The following is a 19,162-nucleotide window of genomic DNA, read 5'->3' as shown; positions in this document are numbered from 1 at the left end:
ATATATCTGGGCACCAAATATGAGAGCCTTATATAGATGGCTCAGATTTCTTGTTGCCTTAGTTAGCCTTAGACGCATGGGCATCGCGGCTTAGATAACTGAGAGTTACCATTTCTTTCACACAATTTAATTATTACTTTGCATATTGTTACATCCCTTATTATTGTTTGAATTTTTGGGATACGATCTTATTCACTGATTATGTGCATTGCCAGTTTTTGGTTTTGTTTTTGGATTTATCAGTTCCTAATGGACAGTTTAATGCGGACAGAGAAATTGAGTATGTTGAGTGGTGATGAGGGTGCTTCTTGCGGTTTTTGATTTTGTCTCCCCCTGCTGTCAGGGATGCTAAAATACATGCTCTAAAAGGATTTGTTTGGGAGGTATTTGAGTGGTCAAAAATATTTTATGTGGCTTGAAAAAAGAAAATTGAAATGTATCTAAGGCTGCACTTTGTCCTTGAGCTTTCTCACAAGGATTTTCTGCACTACATTGAGCAGCAATTCTTTCCAACACTGAATATGAAACTAGAAAATACAGTTTTTTCTGAAAATGTTCTAAGCCCCAAGTGGGGGTGGGGGTGGGGTGGGGAGAATGCTTAACTTTATATATCTATATCTATATATATCTGCACACATCATTAAGTATGCAGAGATAATGAATTAAAACTGATGAAAAAACAATGTTTGAACCTCTTGGACCAGGAATGCCCTGTAAAAAACATCCTTAAACAGCTCTGGCTGGTAATAAGCATGCCCCAGAATTATCACTGTGCTGCTTCAACTTCAGTTCTTCCATGACAAATGCTTCAGTCTGTTCCGTTTTGATTTGTCACCAGAAAACATGACTCCAACCAGAGATGTCACAGAATTTCTAGCTTGTTTTAGGAAAGTTTGACTCCCCCCCTCCCCCCAGTTTTCATAGATTTTGGGGGGATTGTTTCACACATTCTTTTTAATAAAAAGTTTGAATGCACTTCAGAATTTTTTAACATGCAAAAAAATCTATTATAGTTTCTTTATTCGTAGGTTATTGTGTATTAAAATGAAGTTTTCAAGCATTAAAATTTTGAAGGCGTGCTAACAAAATCCTAGCCCTGACACCAACAAAACAGTGTCAGTTCCATTCTATCTACATTTTTGCGTTCCATAATAATCCTCTTGGTTTTCCCCACATGTAAATATAGACATGGGCAGCTCACAATTCAGGTTGCCCTTTCAAATTATAAGCTGAAGGTCAACAAACAAGTTGTAGGTGATGTGGTTTATTAGTTTAATCTACCACATTTGTAACCAGTATTTGAGTGTTGCATCTCCTTCACCAGGGCACCATACAATGAGAAGATCTATAAAATTACTTTAATAAGAAGTCTAGGATGCATAGATATAAGTGAACACATTTATTTATATATTTGTTATATTTATATCCCACATTTTCCCACCTATTTGTAGGCTCAATATGGCTTACATAGTACCGGAGAGGCGTCACAGACTCCGGTGTAAACAGCTGGCCTTACGGAATTTAAAGGGGGTTTGGACAGATTCCTGAGGGAAAAGTCCATTGAACATTATTAAATTTTTTTTTTTTCGGGGGGGGGGGGGGGGGGGGGAGGTTGCCGGGTTTTTGAAGCCTGGATTGGCCGCTGTCGGAGACAGGATGCTGGGCTTGATGGACCCTTGGTCTTTTCCTAGTATGGTGGTACTTATTGTAATGTAGTGTGCATAAATTTTAAGTTGTACAGTTGAAAAATGCCCGTGTTTATAGGAGTGGAACGGGCGGGTCGCAGGCATTTCTAAAATCTATGCGCATTATAGAATACACCCGCTGCACGCATAATTTAGGCGTCAGGATTTATACCAGGTTTTAGTTGGCGCAATTGGCCATGACTACATTTTTCAACTAGTTGGCATACCCAGTCATATAAAGGGGCTTATGACTGATATCATTTTTGGGTCATCAGCATTGAGAAAAAGGTACGATTGGTGTTTCAGGGGACTAGGGCTCTACCATGGTCAGAATGGGATTCGTGAGGGGCAGGGGGAAAGATTAGGTTGACAGTGATTTTGAAAGAAAAAGGGAAGTTCAAAGATTGGAAAGATCTTGGAGGAAGAGGCCTGTTCCAGAAAATTAAGAGCTGGCCCAAGATGTAGCAGTTGGCTGATTATTTGGAGAACTAAGATAAGCATCAGGCAGGCTTTGTTGAGGAGATTACACTGATTGCCAATCCAGACCAGGGGCAGGTTTAAGCTGCTGTGTTTTGCCTTCTGATTGTTGTGAGATGAGGGTTCAGTATATTTGGAATGTGCCAAGGGAACATTTGAGGTCAAGTCAAGGGGTGCTGTTGGTGGATCCCTCGACAAGAGAACTTCGTCAAGTGAAGCTGAGAGCCAGAGCTTTCTCCGCCTTCTTATGCTGCCAGGCTAGCTTTACTAATCCTGTTCCAATATCTGAACTAAAGAAGACTAATTTATACATTACAATATACACTGAGGATCCTGTGTTTGAAAATATCACTCTGTGATATATTTAATGAATACATCTTAACCTTTAATCACACTAAATCTAAGATCATTTGTGTCAGTTATGTAATCACCAAGGATGTCTCTGTAAAACAACATGGCGAACGCAACATTGTCTGGAAGCTTTACGGGAACAATGTTCAAAACTGTCCACACTAGGACAAACGTCAGGGTTACTTTTGCTTTGAAACCTGGTGTGGGTATAAAGTACCTCCAGACAATTTCATCTGCTTCTTCAGTGCGTATGTTTTTTTTATGGGGAGGGGTGGGGGGAAGACACAAACATTGCTTTTTTTTTTTTCCCTAACCTAAACATAGAGGAAATACCCAACTTATGTGCCTAAATCACTATTGATCTGCAAAAGTGGCTTTGAAAACTCCACAGATCTATTTGCAGTCAATCAAAAATTCAAGAGGCAATTCTGTAAGGTGGTGTTCACATTTACGCACTCCTCACGCACACAAAATTACAACATACAAGCGCTTATGTGCATGTGGACACTACCCATGAAAGCACTAGTCACTCTGTAAGGTCGTGTGTAAGTAGATAACCCCAGGATTCTATAGATGGCGCTGAAATTTGAGCGCATGCTCGAGATGCGTTCCCCAGTTAGTTGTTTAATGAGCTCAAGGGCATCAATAACTGGGTGCTAACAACCCATTATTGATGCTAATTGGTACTCAGTAATATTTACGTGGGCATCTATAAGGCGGTGTGCCTAACTCCCATAGCACATATCTCAAAAGGGGGTTGTGGCTATGGAAGGAGCAGGGGCATGTCAGGGACATTCCCAACATTTGCACACTGGGTCAGTGCATCTAACTTGAGCACCAGCATTTACACCAGGGTTCAGCAGCCATAATTCTGGCTCCACAGTTAGGTGCGAGATCCCTGCTTATGCACTATTCTATAAATAGTGGCGGAGTGGCCTAGTGGTTAGAGCACTGGTCTTGCAATCCAGAGGTGGCCGGTTCAAATCCCACTGCTGCTCCTTATGATCTTGGGCAAGTCACTTAACCCTCCATTGCCTCAGGTCCAAACTTAGATCATGAGCCCTCCTGGGACAGAGAAATATCCAGAGCACCTGAATGTAACTCACCTTGAGCTACTACTGAGAAAGGTGTGAGCAAAATCTAAATAAATAAATATATGGAATGTTGCTACTATTGAAGATTCTACATGGAATGTTGCTACTATTTGAGATTCTACATGGAATGTTGCTATTCCACTAGCAACGTTCCATGTAGAAACCTGCCCTTGCAGATCAGCAACACGGCCGCGCAGGCTTCTGTTTCTGAGTCTGACGTCCTGCACATACGTGCAGGACGTCAGACTCAGAAACAGAAGCCTGCGCGGCTGCATTGCTGATCTGCAAGGGCACGCTTCTACATGGAATGTTGCTAGTGGAGGAGTAGCCTAGTGGTTAGTGCAGTGGAACATCGAACATTGCTACTATTTGAGATTCCGTTGCTACTATTGGTGATTCTACATGGAATGTTGCTGAGTGGAGGAGTGGCCTAGTGGTTAGAGCACTGGTCTTGCAATCCAGAGGTGGCCAGTTCAAATCCCACTGCTGCTCCTTGTGATCTCGGGCAAGTCACTTAACCCTCCATTGCCTCAGGTCCAAACTTAGATCATGAGCCCTCCTGGGACAGGGAAATATCCAGAGTACCTGAATGTAACTCACCTTGAGCTACTACTGAGAAAGGTGTGAGCAAAATCTAAATAAATATAAAGGGCATACACCCATTACAGAATAGTGCTTAGCACTGTTTTTTTTTTCCTGTGCCATTTACGGAATCCAGCCTATAATGTGTAAATGCATGGAAGCATTCACATCCATGTAGGATGGATGGGCAGTGGGTGAGGCTGCCACTTATGTACACAACATGCAGAACATTGTCAGTTTTATGCATTCCTGCCACATTTACATGACCGCAGTTACGTCAGGTCTATGGCTGGTGTAACTGTGGGCACACAAATATTTGGCACTCCGAGACTGGGTTACCCTTGTATTCTGTAATGGAATTTGAGTGCCCAGATGCTGTTCTCGAATACGCTGTCACTTCACATCTTCGATGTGCTTAAATGCAGGTACCCACTTATAGAAACCCCCATAGGGCTAGATTCTATATATCATAAGAACAGAAGAGTAGCCATACTGGGTCAGACCAATGGTCCATCTAGCCCAGTATCCTGTTTTCAAAACAGTGGCTAAGCAGGTCACAAGTACCTGGCAGAAACCCAAATCATGGCAACACTCCATACTACAAATCCCAGGGCAAGCAGTTGCTTCCCATGTCTGTCTCAATAGCAGACTATGGACTTTTCCTCCAGGAATTTGTCCAAACCTTTTTTAAACCCAGATACGCTAACCGCTGTTACCACATCCTCTGGCAAAGAGGTCCCAAGCTTAACTCTTTGTTGAGTGAAAAAAATATGTCCTCCTATTTGCGTTAAAAGTATTTCTATGTAATTTCTTCGAGCGTCCCCTAGTCTTTGTACTTTTGGAACAAGTAAAAAATTGATTTACTTCTACTCATTCTATACCACTCAGGATTTTGTAGACCTCAGTCCAATTATCGGCGCTGATTAGCTTGTTAACTAATTAAGTTATGTGCCTTCTTTTGGAACATGCTTTCATTTCTGTACGGAAATCTCGCCCTGATATATCGGATCCGGGGGTTAATGTCCTGCCGGTGCTGACCAGAAAGAACTGTAATGTGGTTATGCATTTCAGAACACGCATGGAGGAGAATCTCAAGAAACCATCTATATATTTTTTCTTCTCAGTGTCTACGTATACGTTGTGTCATCGCTGCGGCACAGAATTTAGCTTCACGTTTATAACTTGTTTTACTGAAGACAATAAAAGGAGCAGTAGGGCAGCTCAGTAGGCTCAAATTGGAGTTTTACTGAAGGTCAGTACACTAAAAGGTGGTTCTAGGTATAAGTTCAGACGTCAAAACCAGTTTTTAGAAAAGCCCAACATGTTTCGGTGTTTCAGTGCCTGTATCAGGGCAGATACCACATTTGTGGCAAGTCTGATAACCATATTTATTTATTTATTTATTTATTTATTTATTTATTAATTGCATTTGTACCCCGCGCTTTCCCACTCAAAGCAGGTTCAATGCGGCTTACATAGTAATTGGGATTACAAAGTATTGGTGGAGAGAAATAAGTTGAGTGTTATCGGAGTAATAAAAGAAATGGGAATGTAGGAATGCAGGGATGAGGGGAGCAGGAGAAGTATGAGCAAGGGTAAGTGAGCAATTGGAGGGTAGATGAGGCGGAGGGCAGTGGGCAAGAGTGAAGGGAGTAGGAGAGGTGTGAGTAAGGGTAGGTGACATCAACTGAAAAACAGCTTTTTAAGCATGTGTCAGTGTGCCCAATTGGATTTTCAATAAAACTCCAGTTTGAACCATTGAGCTGCCCTGCTCCTTTTATTCTCTCCGTGCTTGTTTTGCAGTTGTCTGTTACCTCTTCTTTTTTCTGACTTGTTTTTTTTTGTTCCAGGTTAGTGGACGATCGCTGCGTGGTGGAACCAGCAGCTGGAGATTTGGACAACCCCCCCAAGAAGTTCCGAGGTACGTTTCTTTTTTGGGGGTCACCTGGAGGACATGAGCGTAACCAGGATACAATTTATGGGGGTGGACTGGGGGAGCAATATATTTTCTCTGTACTCTCCCCTCCCTCACTGCGTTAGTAAGCCTACCTTTGCTGGCGGGGATGTCCAATTCCCACCAGCTGATGAGATCTGCTGCCTCACCAACGAAGAAATCGGAGGCCCCCTTTCTAGCTGCTGACACGGTGCTCCTTGCACATTCTCAGGTCATGTATGAACTGAGCATGCGTGAAGAGTGCCAGCGTCAGCGGCTGGAAAGGCGGCTGCTGATTTCTTCAGTGCTGAGGCAGCACTGGGGCAATTTCGGGCTGCGGATCTCATCGATTGGCGGGGATTGGGCACTCCCGCCAGCCATTCAACAGGTACTTTGGGTTGTGGAGGGGACCCGGGCCCCAAACCCCTCCCCCCACATCTATGCCACCTCTGGAGGCTAAGAATTGCTTGTGGTTGATCAGACTCCGGAAAAGTAGATGTGATTTAAATCAAATAATTTTACTCTACCAGTCAGGAAGATTCTTCACCGATTACAACAAAACCGTAAAAGGAATATCTGTTTGTTTTATTTTAACTATATCAAAAATATTACCACTATAAAGTAAAGACACTGGGGCCGATATTCAAATCAATCTATGAATCACTTCCCGCTGCCTAAGTGGGAATATTCAGCGGCAGTTAACTGGAGTGTCGCTGAATATCTCCTCAGGCCACCTAACTAAAAAGTAGGTGGGTCAAGGGCGGTGCTGGGGGCAGCACTGGGGAGGAGCCCCAGGTTATACAGATGCCAGCACCCACAAAGCTAAATGGCTTAATTTAGAACAGCTCAAAAGCTGTTCTAAATAAGGCCACAGCTGTGCTGGTGCTGGCTCTGAATATTGGGCTGGCACCAGCATAAACTCTTTTTCTTAAAAAATACCCCCCAAAAAGTCCCTGAACCCCTTCCCCTCCCCCCGACAATGTCCCCTCTTTCCCTCCCCCTCCCTGTGTCAAGACCCAGCCCTTCAGAAGACCCCACCCTCCAAGCTATGGAGGTAGGCCCTCTTCCCGGGCCTACCTGTATCCCTGGTGGTCCAGTGGGGGCAGGAGCATAGCCCCCTTGCTCCTGCCCCTTGTGGCACCTCTCTAAATGGTTGCTGTGACTGAGGTGTCATAAGGGGCAGGAGGAGTGAGGGGGCTGTGCTCCTGCCCCTAACAACCTCACTGGACCATCAGGGATATAGGTAGACCTGGGGGGGGAAGGCCTACCTGCATGGCTAGGGGGGTGGGTGTCTTGACATGGGAGGAGGGAGGGATCATTGTCGGAGGGGGGGACTAAGGGGCTTTTGTTTTTGGAACCAAACCAAAGTTATGCGGCCCTAGCTGAATATTGGCTGGAACTGGATAAGCTCCTAGTGGCCAGGCTCCTAAAGTTATCCTGATATTCAGTGCTGGTGCCTGGACATAGCCTGGCACTGAATACTGGGGGCTAATTTAGCTGGTGACGATCAGCATTTAAAAAAACACTGACTGTCGCCGGCTGAATATGGGGAGGGGGGAGGGAGAGGGAGGTACAATTTTGTTCAAACATAAGCATGCAAGTAACTTCAGAAGCCCATCAAAAAGCTGAAGCTAGGGAAGACAGGCAGTTGTTAAGACAAAATAATATGTCAAAAGAATGTTTGCTGGTTTGAAGATCCCACATGTTCAGACAAGCTTTCTTCAACATCTTCAAAGCAGGAGCAATTCTTGTGATGTTTTTCCAGTCCAGCAATTAGGCCTGGCATTTCTTTGTTGTACTGTCTGCAGTTTGCATACATGCTTGTTTTACACATAGTTACAGGAACTTCATTCAAAATATTCCCAAATGGGGACTCTTTACAGCCTACAGCCATAACGGGGTTTCCTTCCTACAATTTCTTCAGTAGATCTCAGTGGATGGCTCCGATGCTCTAAACTCTGGCGTTATTCTGAATAGTGCTGTAAAGATAGTGCTGGAACAGCGCAGAACAACACCCTAATGCTCAATATAGGCGCGCTCGTAGCGTTGAGCATTAGGGAATTCAGCGGGAGGATTGTGATTTGGCGCAGGAAGATTGTGAGTTCTGCAGTAAGCTCAGCTCCTGTGCGCATGCGCCTGGCAAAACCCAAACGTGAGGTACACATTGGTGTCTGTTTTCTGTGGCCTAAATATAAGTGGTTTTAATTTTTTTTAGCTTGGACGCTTATATTTCAATGCAGGAAACAGACACCAATGTGTACTTTCACTGGCCGTTTAATAAACATTTTTTTTTAGCATGGACACTTTAATTTTAGATGCTGTACCGAATATTTGTATTCGATTTGGTTTGGCCCCAAATAGTTCCCCGAACCCATTATTTGTATTCGGTCAAATAGTGATTTAAATTTGAATACAAATAATCCGGGGCTCTATTGTTCTAAATCCTACTGAAATAAACATTTGATCTCTGATTTCACATTGCTTTTTTATTATTTGTTACATTAAAGCTCAGTGCCCATTATTCGTATTTGGACGAATAATATTTTTCATTATTCGTATTTGGCCGATAAATACGATAAACTGATAAATGATAAATATAGTCTTACTAATTAGTCTTTAGCCATGCCGGTTTACCATTCAGAAGTAATTTTCATGATGATTACCTAGTTGCAAAGTACATAAGTGAAAAGTACCCACATTCTTTGTACCTGTTTTCACTTTCATTTTGAAAATTACTGGATGTAAGAGTACCTGTGTACACAGTGGCATATTTATTCCAGGAGCATGTGTTGCGTCAGACTGCCCCCCCCCCCCTCGTGCCTTAAAATCATCTTCCTCCTGTCTTCACCCAGGCATCGGCAGCAGCAGCACTCATAGGCTGCCTGCATTGGGACTTTCTGTGTGAACTGCCCCGCCCCTTCTGACGCAACTTCCTGTTTTGTGAAGGGCGGGACTATTCACAGAGAAAGCCCCAGTGCAGGCTGCAGGCAGCCTATGAGTGCCAGTGCAGCTGCCTGGGCAAAGACTGGAGCGAGGTGATTTTAAGGTACTGGGGGGGGGGGGGGTGCACTTTCTGTTAAAACTTTCTGCCTATGCCACTGTATGCACACCAGCACATCTTTTTGTGGCAGGTACTTTTTCCAAGTAAAACAATGCCTGTGCTTCTGAAAATCAAAAGTCTTCACTCTGCTGCGGTCCCCACCCTAGTCATGTCTGTGGGAATGTCTCCATTACTTGTGGGTAAAGGTACATGCATTGTGGAGCTGTGTGTGTGCTTTTCCTTGCATACAGGGAAAGGGATTTTTAGGCAGCTGATTGACTCTGGTAAAATGCTGTTTATTGTATTAGATTTATAATCTAGCCAGACATACATGAGGGTATGCTGAATAGGCATTTTAAAGACTAGGCATAAATTTTTAAATATTGCACAATACCTAATGGGCAACCAGTACAGTTCTCAAATTTGACAGAAATGTGTTCCATCTTTTGCAAGCCATAAATTATACAAACTGCTGAATTTTGAATCACTTGCAAAGGTCTGAGCAATGTATTTGGGAGTCTCAAATAAAATATATCAGCGGAAACTGCTTTGGGAGTTGTCCTTCCTATGTATTAATTCCCTAACAGTGGAAGATGGTCCCTGAAGTCTTCAAGAGAGTAGGTGATGGAGGCTGGTATTCCCTGCTGTGGAAACATAAATTTGATTTACCTGCTCATTCACATTATCTCTGCTATCTGTCATCTTATAGTGCCTGATAAACCTCCAAGAATTTTAACTCCTGTACAGAAAATTATATGTAATAAAAATGCTAAGTTAATACCTAGGTCCTGTGATACCTTAAATCTTTCTGGAGATGTTGGCTTCATCAGAGTTAAAATTATTGATAATTGGAACTCAGATTTACAGATTAATTTGACAAGATATGGCTGTTGGCTTATCTGTAAAAAAAAAAAAACTCACAGTATTTCATTGCATAGCTTCCCACTATTCCAGAACTTATGGGATAGTTATGTCTATCAACCAGCAGGGGCTGAAAGTTGGATGATCCATGGCTGACCTCTACTCTTTGGTTTCAGAGGTGAAAGAGAAATTGCAGCTTCCCAGAATGAATTTCCTTGTTACGATGGTGACTAAGAAGTCCACCTTGCCGTTGGAAGGGGCATCGCCCTAAATGACTTACAGGATAGGAAGCTAGAAGGCTCGCTGAAACAAGCCTTTGAAGTGGCCTCTTTGGGCCTTCAAGCGACAGTGTGCAGCTAGTTCATGGCTTTTGCATACTACAGGCCCTGCATGCTAATCATTTTCCCATTAGCACAAAGCGGTCAATTTTGAAAATGTTTGAGTAAGGTTTTGAGTTACCCAGACAAATTGTTGGTTTTGACAACTTCCCTATGAGGAAAGGTTAAAGCGGCTAGGGCTCTTCAGCTTGGAGAAAAGGCGGCTGAGGGGAGATATGATAGAGGTCTATAAAATAATGAGTGGAGTTGAACGGGTAGATGTGAAGCGTCTGTTCACGCTTTTCAAAAATACTAGGACTAGGGGGCATGCAATGAAGCTACAATGTAGTAAATTTAAAACGAATTGGAGAAAATCTTTCTTCACTCAACGTGTAATTAAACTCTGGGATTCGTTGCCAGAGAACGTGGTAAAGGCGGTTAGCTTAGCGGAGTTTTAAAAAGGTTTGGACAGCTTCCTAAAGGAAATGTCCTTAGACCGTTATTAAATGGACTTGGGGAAAATCAACTATTTCTGGGATAAGCAGTATAAAATGTTTTGTACTTTTTTGGGATCTTGCCAGGTATTTGTGACCTGGATTGGCCACTGTTGGAAACAGGATGCTGGGCTCGATGGACCTTTGGTCTTTCCCAGTATGGCAATACTTATGCACTTATGTACTTATGAAAGTTTGGCTCACAGACCACTTGACATTTGATCAAACAACCTGATGTCCGTCCTGAAACTCGGCCCTTCCACTGTACAGACCAGTATCAAGGTGATTAAATATATTTTCAGCTCAGTATTATCTGTATATTGGCTGAAAATACACAGATAGAATTATGCAATAGTCAGAAACTATTACAATAAAGCAACTGAATCTGATTAAAAAAGCAAGGTCCTAATCCTAATGCCTTTGAAAACTCTGAATGTTTACCTGTGATCAGCCTGATTAAAGGCTTTCCCATGGCTGGAAGGAATGAAACATGCCCAAACCAAAAAGCTTGAAAGCAGATAAAGCAACAAGTTTCCTTTATTAGGAGGAGTGGTATAACTACCTGTTGACAGTTAGTTCAAGAAAAGTTTGCCTTTCCTAACAACTTTCCCCAGTCACAGTCCAGAATACTTTGTAGTGTTCTATTTTTTCCTGCGCTGATTCAGCAGGAACGCTACACAGAGGTTTTGTTGTTTGACGTTTTACATAGTACCTTTTGGTGCAATATTGCTGTGATTCGAACGTTTGCTGTCTTAACAGTCTGCCTTTACTGTTCACCCTTTGTGGCCTACAGTGCGTCTTACCCCTGAGGCAGACGCTTCTTTCTTCCGAAACATGGTTCCGTGTCGGGTCCTTTTCTTTTGGTGCCAGTCAAGTAAAGACTGATTTTTTTTTTCTATTTTGGTGTATGGAGGTCAAATTGTTCTACCCTAAATGGTTGAGGCCATCCATACCAGGTGCTTTTCCATTTTTCTGCTTTTCCACAGCGGGAGACAGTTTTTGAATACCTGGAGAATTGTTAAGCTCCCTGACTTTCTTCTCAAGATTCTTTGGAAAATTCTCAAGAAACAGGTATGTGTTGGGCTCACTCCAAGTATCTGCTATGTACAATTCTGTGTAAAAATCCATATTGAACCAGCAGTTTTTTGTACTGGATACTCCCAAAGGGTGAACTATTCTCCAAAGAGCATTTTTTATCTGATGGCCAAAGAAATACTTTGTACATTTATACTGGAAAAGAACCTACACCCTGTATCTTTCTGTCCAGCAGCTTTAGGCCTTTTCACTTCTGCAATTGACCTGTATCTGGTCTGACATTTTAGAGATCTGTACTGCTGTGACTGACACATTGCTATATTTCAGCCTTTTAATAGCCATTTTTTTTTGTTACATTTGTACCCTGCGCTTTCCCACTCATGGCAGGCTCAATGCGGCTTACATGGGGCAATGGAGGGTCAAGTGACTTGCCCAGAGTCACAAGGAGCTGCCTGTTCCTGAAGTGGGAATCAAACTCAGTTCCTCAGTTCCCCAGGACCAAAGTCCACCACCCTAACCACTAGGCCACTCCTCCACTCGGTATAATGCTTGCAAATCAATTTCATCTTCACCTTTCCAATATTCCACCATTGCTTCAGTGACATGGATGAACTTTGCCTTTTTTCCACTGTTCCCAGAAATAATGAAAGCAGTCCATGAGAGCTGACCTGGTGACCCAATGGCAGTAAAGGTGTGATATTATATAGAGGTCCTCTGGTTAATTGTTGAACCAGGACTCGACTCCTAGGGATGGCCAGAACTAGAGCTGCTTCAGAGACAGAGTTTACAACCCCTGGTGGGATGAGAGTCTGAGCTTGTTGAGTTTTGTATTCAGGGTTCATGATGATGCATTTTGAAGGGAACTTCACTGGATGGCCCCTGCCAAAGACCATCAGTGCAATTGCTGAACTAGAATAATTGGAAGAGGATTTAAAATAAGGATAAAACAATCTGGTTAACGTAGTCAGTGGCAGATAAGGATCAATTTGGCTTATTCAGTCTTTTCAGTAGGGCCTTAGGGGACACTCTTTTTTTTTTTTTGTAACCAAAAACAAAGTTATGCATAACTCTTATGTGGCCCTGGCTGAATATCGGCCGGACCTGCATGAGCTCTGAGTGGCCAGGCTATCCAAAATTATCCTCGATATTCAGTGCCAGTGCCCGGTCATGGCCTGGCACTGAGTATCGGGGGATAATTTAGCTGGTGATGATCAGCGTTTAAAAAATGCTGACCACCACTGGCTGAATATTGGGGGGGGGGGGGGGGGGGGGACTGAAAATAGATCATCAAAGAAAGTTATGGGCACTGGGATTTGCAGCCAGGATTCCGCTAGAACAGGGTTGTCCAACCTCAGTCCTTGAGGGCTTAAATCCAGTCAGGAGTTGAGGATTTACCCAATGAATATGCATGAGATCGATTTGCATGCACTACCTCTATTGTATGCAAATAGATCTCATGCCCATTCATTGGGGAAATCCTGAAAACCTGATCTGGCGAGGGCCAAGGTTGTGGCGTTCCTAGGCTGGCTGACACCCGGGGCAGATCGCCGATGCGCCCCCCCTGGGTGCAGCGCGGCCCCCCCCCCGGCAAAATTACACCCCCCCCGGGTGCAGCGTGACCCCCCCGGTGCATTTTTACCTGCTTTGGGGGGGGGGGGGGTGCTGCGCGCCTGTCGGCTCCGAGTCCGCTCGTTCCCTGCTGCTCCCTCTGCCCGGGAACAGGAAGTAACCTGTTCCGCGCAGAGGGGGAGCAGCAGGGAGGGAACAAGCGGACTTGGCCAACAGGCGCGCGGCACCCCCCCAGCGGCGTGCACCCGGGGCAGACCGCCGCCACCGCCCCCCCCCCTTGGTACACCACTGTGTACACCCCTGCTGTAGAACTTCCCCGAATCAGGAAAATTGCTGGAAACTTCCTTTCCCCTCCTCCACCTCTTTCTTTCTCTTGTCTGATCTTCCTACCCTTGGTGTTTGCTCCTTCTGCCTCCTTTTTCTCCTCATGTGCTTCCCTGAGATTTAGCTCCTGCCTGCACACGTTGAGAATGAGATAGGGAGTGTTGTTCAGACCCATTCAGCAAACACAGTTGATATCAGCCAGTGCTGTAATGACCAGTTGTATGTCTGTGTGTATGTGAGTGTGTGCGTGTGTGTGTGTGCACGCGCGCACTTATGTGTTTGGCTCTGCCTTTGCTGTGGTGGAATCCTGGTTGCAAATCTCTGAGCACCCAGAAAATAGAATTAGGAAGGTGGGTCTCCAGCTAGCTTCGTGTCATCAAGGAAAAGCTAAGTCAGTCCTGGGTTTTGCCACGTCTATGGATTGAATGTTCATGTTTCTCTAAGAGGAAATATGATTCAAACATTCACATTTCTAGTAGGGCTTCAATAAACTATAGAACATGGAATTTTCCATCAAATGAAAAAAAAGGTCAAAGGATCATCATGTGAAGGGAGGGAGACTGTAAAGGAATGTGAAAAAAAATACTTTCAATGAGAAGGTGTTGGACACCTGGATCAGACTTCTAGTGCCAAAATAGTGGCAGAATTCATGCATGAATGGAAAGATACAAAGGGATGGTAGTGGCAGAGGTAGGAAGAAGACCACAATAAAATAAGACCTATGATGGCACAATAGTTTTTAACAATATCTTCCTATTTTTTTCTATTCCTTTATTTTTCTTGAGTTCTCAATATTTTGTGCAGAGGGAGTTCGTCTTGCAAATTCCTCCTGCAGAGCTGGTGGTTGGGAGGCGGGGCTAGTGTGGGCAGACTTAAACGGTCTGTGCCAGAGCTGGTGGTTGGGAGGCGGGGTTGGTGGTTGGGAGGCGGGGATAGTGCTGGGCAGACTTATACGGTCTGTGCTGGGGCTGGTGGTTGGGAGGCGGGACTAGTGCTGGGCAGACTTATACGGTCTGTGCTGGGGCTGGTGGTTGGGAGGCGGGACTAGTGCTGGGCAGACTTATACGGTCTGTGCCAGAGCTGGTGGTTGGGAGGCGGGGTTGGTGGTTGGGAGGCGGGGATAGGGCTGGCCAGACTTATACGGTCCGTGCACTGAAGAGGACAGTACAAATAAAAAAAGTAGCACATATGAATTTATCTTCTTGGGCAGACTGGATGGACCGTGCAGGTCTTTTTCTACCGTCATCTACTATGTTACTATGTTATGTTGGATTTCCAGCTCAGTCAGAACCAACATCTATTGGGCTGCAGTGCCATGATAGTAACTATCTGGGGTTCTTTCCCTGATTATATGATTTATTTATTTATTTGCATTTGTATCCCACATTTTCCCACCTGTTTGCGGGCTCAGTGTGGCTTACAATACATTATGAGTGATGGAAATACAATCAGTTGCAGTAAGATTATGGGTTACATTGTGAAAAGTTATGGGAAGACAGAGTAAATTCAGGATGTCATATAGGATAGAACAACAGAGTATAACAGTGGGGAATTGGGAGGGGGAAAAAACAGTATCAAGGGAATATAAAGGTCTAGCAGATGATCCCTTCCAAACTCAACCGAGCTATCACAGCCGCAGTCCTCAGACAGGGGTCACAAACCACAGAGCCCTCCAGAACTCTAGTAATGTAATTCTTACCACTAGGTGTCACACTTGTGCAATGCGTGAAACACGGGGCGCCCCTCCGTGCAGCAATTCCAGTCCTGGCTGGTCTTGCCGAAATTTGCCTTAGGAATCAAACCCACATCCTACATATGACAGAGCACCACATCAGCCACCTGACCAGTCCCACAGAAAAATGCAGGGCCAGTCTTAGCAATTGCGGGGCCCTGTGCAGACCAGTTCGCTGGGGCCCCACAAGTCCCGCCCCGCCCCTTGTTGACAAAATATGTTTTAAACATTTTCTTTTATTTCATATAAAGACAAATCAATATACAAAAACTAATTCAAATATGAAAAATGCTATACTAGGAAACCTTTGGGTTTAGAAAGCAAAACCATGTGCACGTAAGGACTAGATAAATGAATTAAAACGAATCCCCTTAATATGTAATACTTGGTAGCAATAATGAAACAGTGATTGAATATTCAGATAGCAGGCAGCCTGAGCCAACAGATTTATTTTCCACTGAACATAATTAACTTTGTATGAACTTGGCTGCTAATAGTGTGCTGAACTGGACAATGTTGGCACATTTAGCCACACCCTTTTTCCAGCCATGGCGCATATAAACAGTAATCATTGAAAATATTACACCAGTACAGGAGAAGAAAAATAAATTGTTTTTTTTCATTATAAATAATTTCTGTAAGCTGTTACAGCTCCAGTATACCCAAAATGACACAAACCAAATTAGCATACACAGACTCTGCATGCAGCACAATACCAGAAAAACAGAACATTGTTATAAATAAGACAGCAGATGCAAATTCTCAAATTGGACATATTCCAAACACTAAAATGAAAATAAAATGATTTTTAAAAAGTTTTAAAAAGGTTTGGACGGCTTCCTAAAGGAAAAGTCCATAGACCATTATTAAATGAACTTGGGAAAAATCTACTATTTCTGGGATAAGCAGTATAAAATGTTTTGTACATTTTTGGGATCTTGCCAGGTATTTGTGATCTGGATTGGCCACTGTTGGAAACAGAATGCTGGGCTCGATGGACCTTTGGTCTTTCTCAGTATGGCAACACTTATGTACTTATGTCTCTGATTCTGCTGCTCTCTATCTGCTCCCTTAACTCCACTTCCAGGGCTTCCTTTCCATTTATTTATTTACTTGCCTCCTTTCTTCATTTCTTGTCCTACAACGTAGGTAAAAGCTGGGTCCTCCGTGGACTTGACTGGAGGAGGTATAGAGTGGATCCAGCGTTTGCCTATTTTCTCCAGCCATGTGCAGTTTTTCTCTCCTTTTCCCTTTCCCTCATCTCTGTCAGTATGTATCTCCTTCCTCTCTCTTCCCTCTCCTCCATCCATGTCCAGCATTTCTCCTCTCTCTCCTCCGCTCCATCCATGTTCATCTCACTTCATCTCACGTCCTCTCTCTTCTCTATCCATATCCAGTATTTCAACTCTCCCCTCTCCTCCATCCGTTTCCAGAATTCATCCTGTCTCCTCCAGCCATGTGCATCTCCTGCCTGTCTTCCCTCACCTCCATCCATGTCCAGCATTTCTCCTGCCCTCCCCTCCATCCATCCATAGCAACTCTCCTCTCTCCTCTGCCCTCCCCTTCCATCTATGCCCAGTGATTCGCCTTTGCCCCCTGTCCTCCCCTCTCATCCACATCCAGTGATTTTCCTCTGTCCCCTGCCCTCCCCTCCCATCCATGTCCAGCATTTCTCATCTCTCCCCTCCCCTCCATCCACGTGCATCTCCTTCCTGTCTTCCCTCACCTCCATCCATGTCCAGGATTTCTCCTGCCCTCCCCTCCATCCATCCATGTCCAGCAACTCTCCTCTCTCCCCTGCCCTCCCCACCCATCCATGTCCAGCGATTCTCCTTTGCCCCCTGTCCTCCCCTCTCATCCACATCCAGTGATTCTCCTCTGTCCCCTCCCCTCCCATCCCATCCATGTCCATCGATTCTCCTCTGCCCTCCCCTCCATGTCCAGTGACTTGCCCCAGCCTCCAACTTACCCCCCTTTTCAGCCCCGAGTTTCAGTTCCCAACCCCAGCCCCACCTGTGCCCTCAGTTTTCCACAGCCCTCCTTTCCTTCCAGCCGCCCTGCGTTTAAAAAGTCGCAGCAGTGGCAGCGAAAAAGCAGGCTCGCCTCTAGCCTTTAAGCCTTCCCTTCTCTCTCAGCGTGCACTGTGCTGCCTTTGCGGAAACTGGAAATTGCATCAGAGAAAGGCAGCACAGTGCACGCTGAGAGAGAAGGGAAGGCTTAAAGGTTAGAGGCAAGCCTGCTTTTCGCTGAAGCTGATGCCGCTGTGATTTTTTAAACACTGGGCGGCTGGAAGGAAAGCTGAGGATCGAATGGCAGGGAGCGAGAGGAAGTGCTGCGGGGCCCCTGGAGGCGTGAGGCCCTGTGTGACCGCTCCTGTCGCCCCTGCCTAAGACCGGCCCTGGAAAAATGTATATACAATTTCAGCCTTAGACTTAGTTCGGGGTGGGCATGGGAGAGCAGAGCCCTCCCAAATATTGCAGGTGCTAACATTGAGTTGGTTCCCCTCTCCCTGCTGCCAGTATGATTTTTTTTTTATTTTTGTTACATTTGTACCCCACGCTTTCCCACTCATGGTAGGCTCAATGCAGCTTACATGGGGCAATGGAGGGTTAAGTGACTGCCTAGAGTCACAAGGAGCTGCCTGTGCCTGAAGTGGGAATCAAACTCAGTTCCTCAAGACCAAAGTCCACCACCCTAACCACTAGGCCACTCCTCCACTGTGGCTACTATTTGAGATTCTACATGGAATGTTGCTATTCCACTAGCAACATTCCACGTAGAAGTCGGCCCTTGCAGATCACCAATGTGGCCACACAGGCTTCTGCTTCTGTGAGTCTGACGTCCTGCACATACGTGCAGGACGTCAGACTCACAGAAACAGAAGCCTGCACAGCCTTCTACATGGAATGTTGCTAGTGGAATAGCAACATTCCATGTAGAATCTCCAATAGTAGCAACATTCCATGTAGAATCCCCAATAGTATCTATTTATTTTTGCTACATTTGTACCCTGCGCTTTCCCACTCATGGCAGGCTCAATGCGGCTTACATGGGGCAATGGAGGGTTAAGTGACTTCGCCAGTCACAAGGAGCTGCCTGTGCCTGGCCCTTGCAGATCACCAATGTGGCCGCGCAGGCTTCTGCTTCTGTGAGTCTGACGTCCTGCACGTACGTGCAGGACGTCAGACTCACAGAAACAGAAGCCTGCGCAGCCTTCTACATGGAATGTTGCTAGTGGAATAGCAACATTCCATGTAGAATCTCCAATAGTAGCAACATTCCATGTAGAATCTCCAATAGTATCTATTTTATTTTTGTTACATTTGTACCCTGCGCTTTCCCACTCATGGCAGGCTCAATGCGGCTTACATGGGGCAACGGAGGGTTACGTGACTTGCCCAGAGTCACAAGGAGCTGCCTGTGCCTGAAGTGGGAATCGAACTCAGTTCCTCAGTTCCCCAGGACCAAAGTCCACCACCCTAACCACTAGGCACTCCCTCCACTCCTTCCTTACCCTTTGTCCCCCTCCCCCTCCTCAAAGTAAACTGCTCCTATGATTTCAGCATAATAATAATTCATCTGAAAGATTCCATCACTATATTTTACAACACAGTTTATAGAATATCATATTACTATCAGCAACCAAAATATGCCAGTCTTAATATTGT

General features: G+C 44.7%; 1 protein-coding gene across 3 annotated transcripts in view; it reads left to right on the top strand.

Moving 5' to 3' along the window:
- Nucleotides 1-19,162, top strand: part of ITPR3 (inositol 1,4,5-trisphosphate receptor type 3) — a 251,892-nt gene that overhangs the window by 58,307 nt on the left and 174,423 nt on the right. For all 3 annotated transcript variants that reach the window (XM_030220428.1, XM_030220427.1, XM_030220426.1), the window contains exon 2: nt 6,040-6,110. In XM_030220428.1, coding sequence (XP_030076288.1) covers nt 6,040-6,110 — 71 coding nt within the window. The remainder of the gene's footprint in view (nt 1-6,039; nt 6,111-19,162) is intronic.

The sequence above is a fragment of the Microcaecilia unicolor genome, chromosome 12 (genome assembly GCF_901765095.1).
Source record: "Microcaecilia unicolor chromosome 12, aMicUni1.1, whole genome shotgun sequence".
In the NCBI taxonomy this organism is placed as follows: Eukaryota; Metazoa; Chordata; class Amphibia; order Gymnophiona; family Siphonopidae; genus Microcaecilia; species Microcaecilia unicolor.
This window is presented reverse-complemented; position numbering and strand designations above follow the sequence as displayed.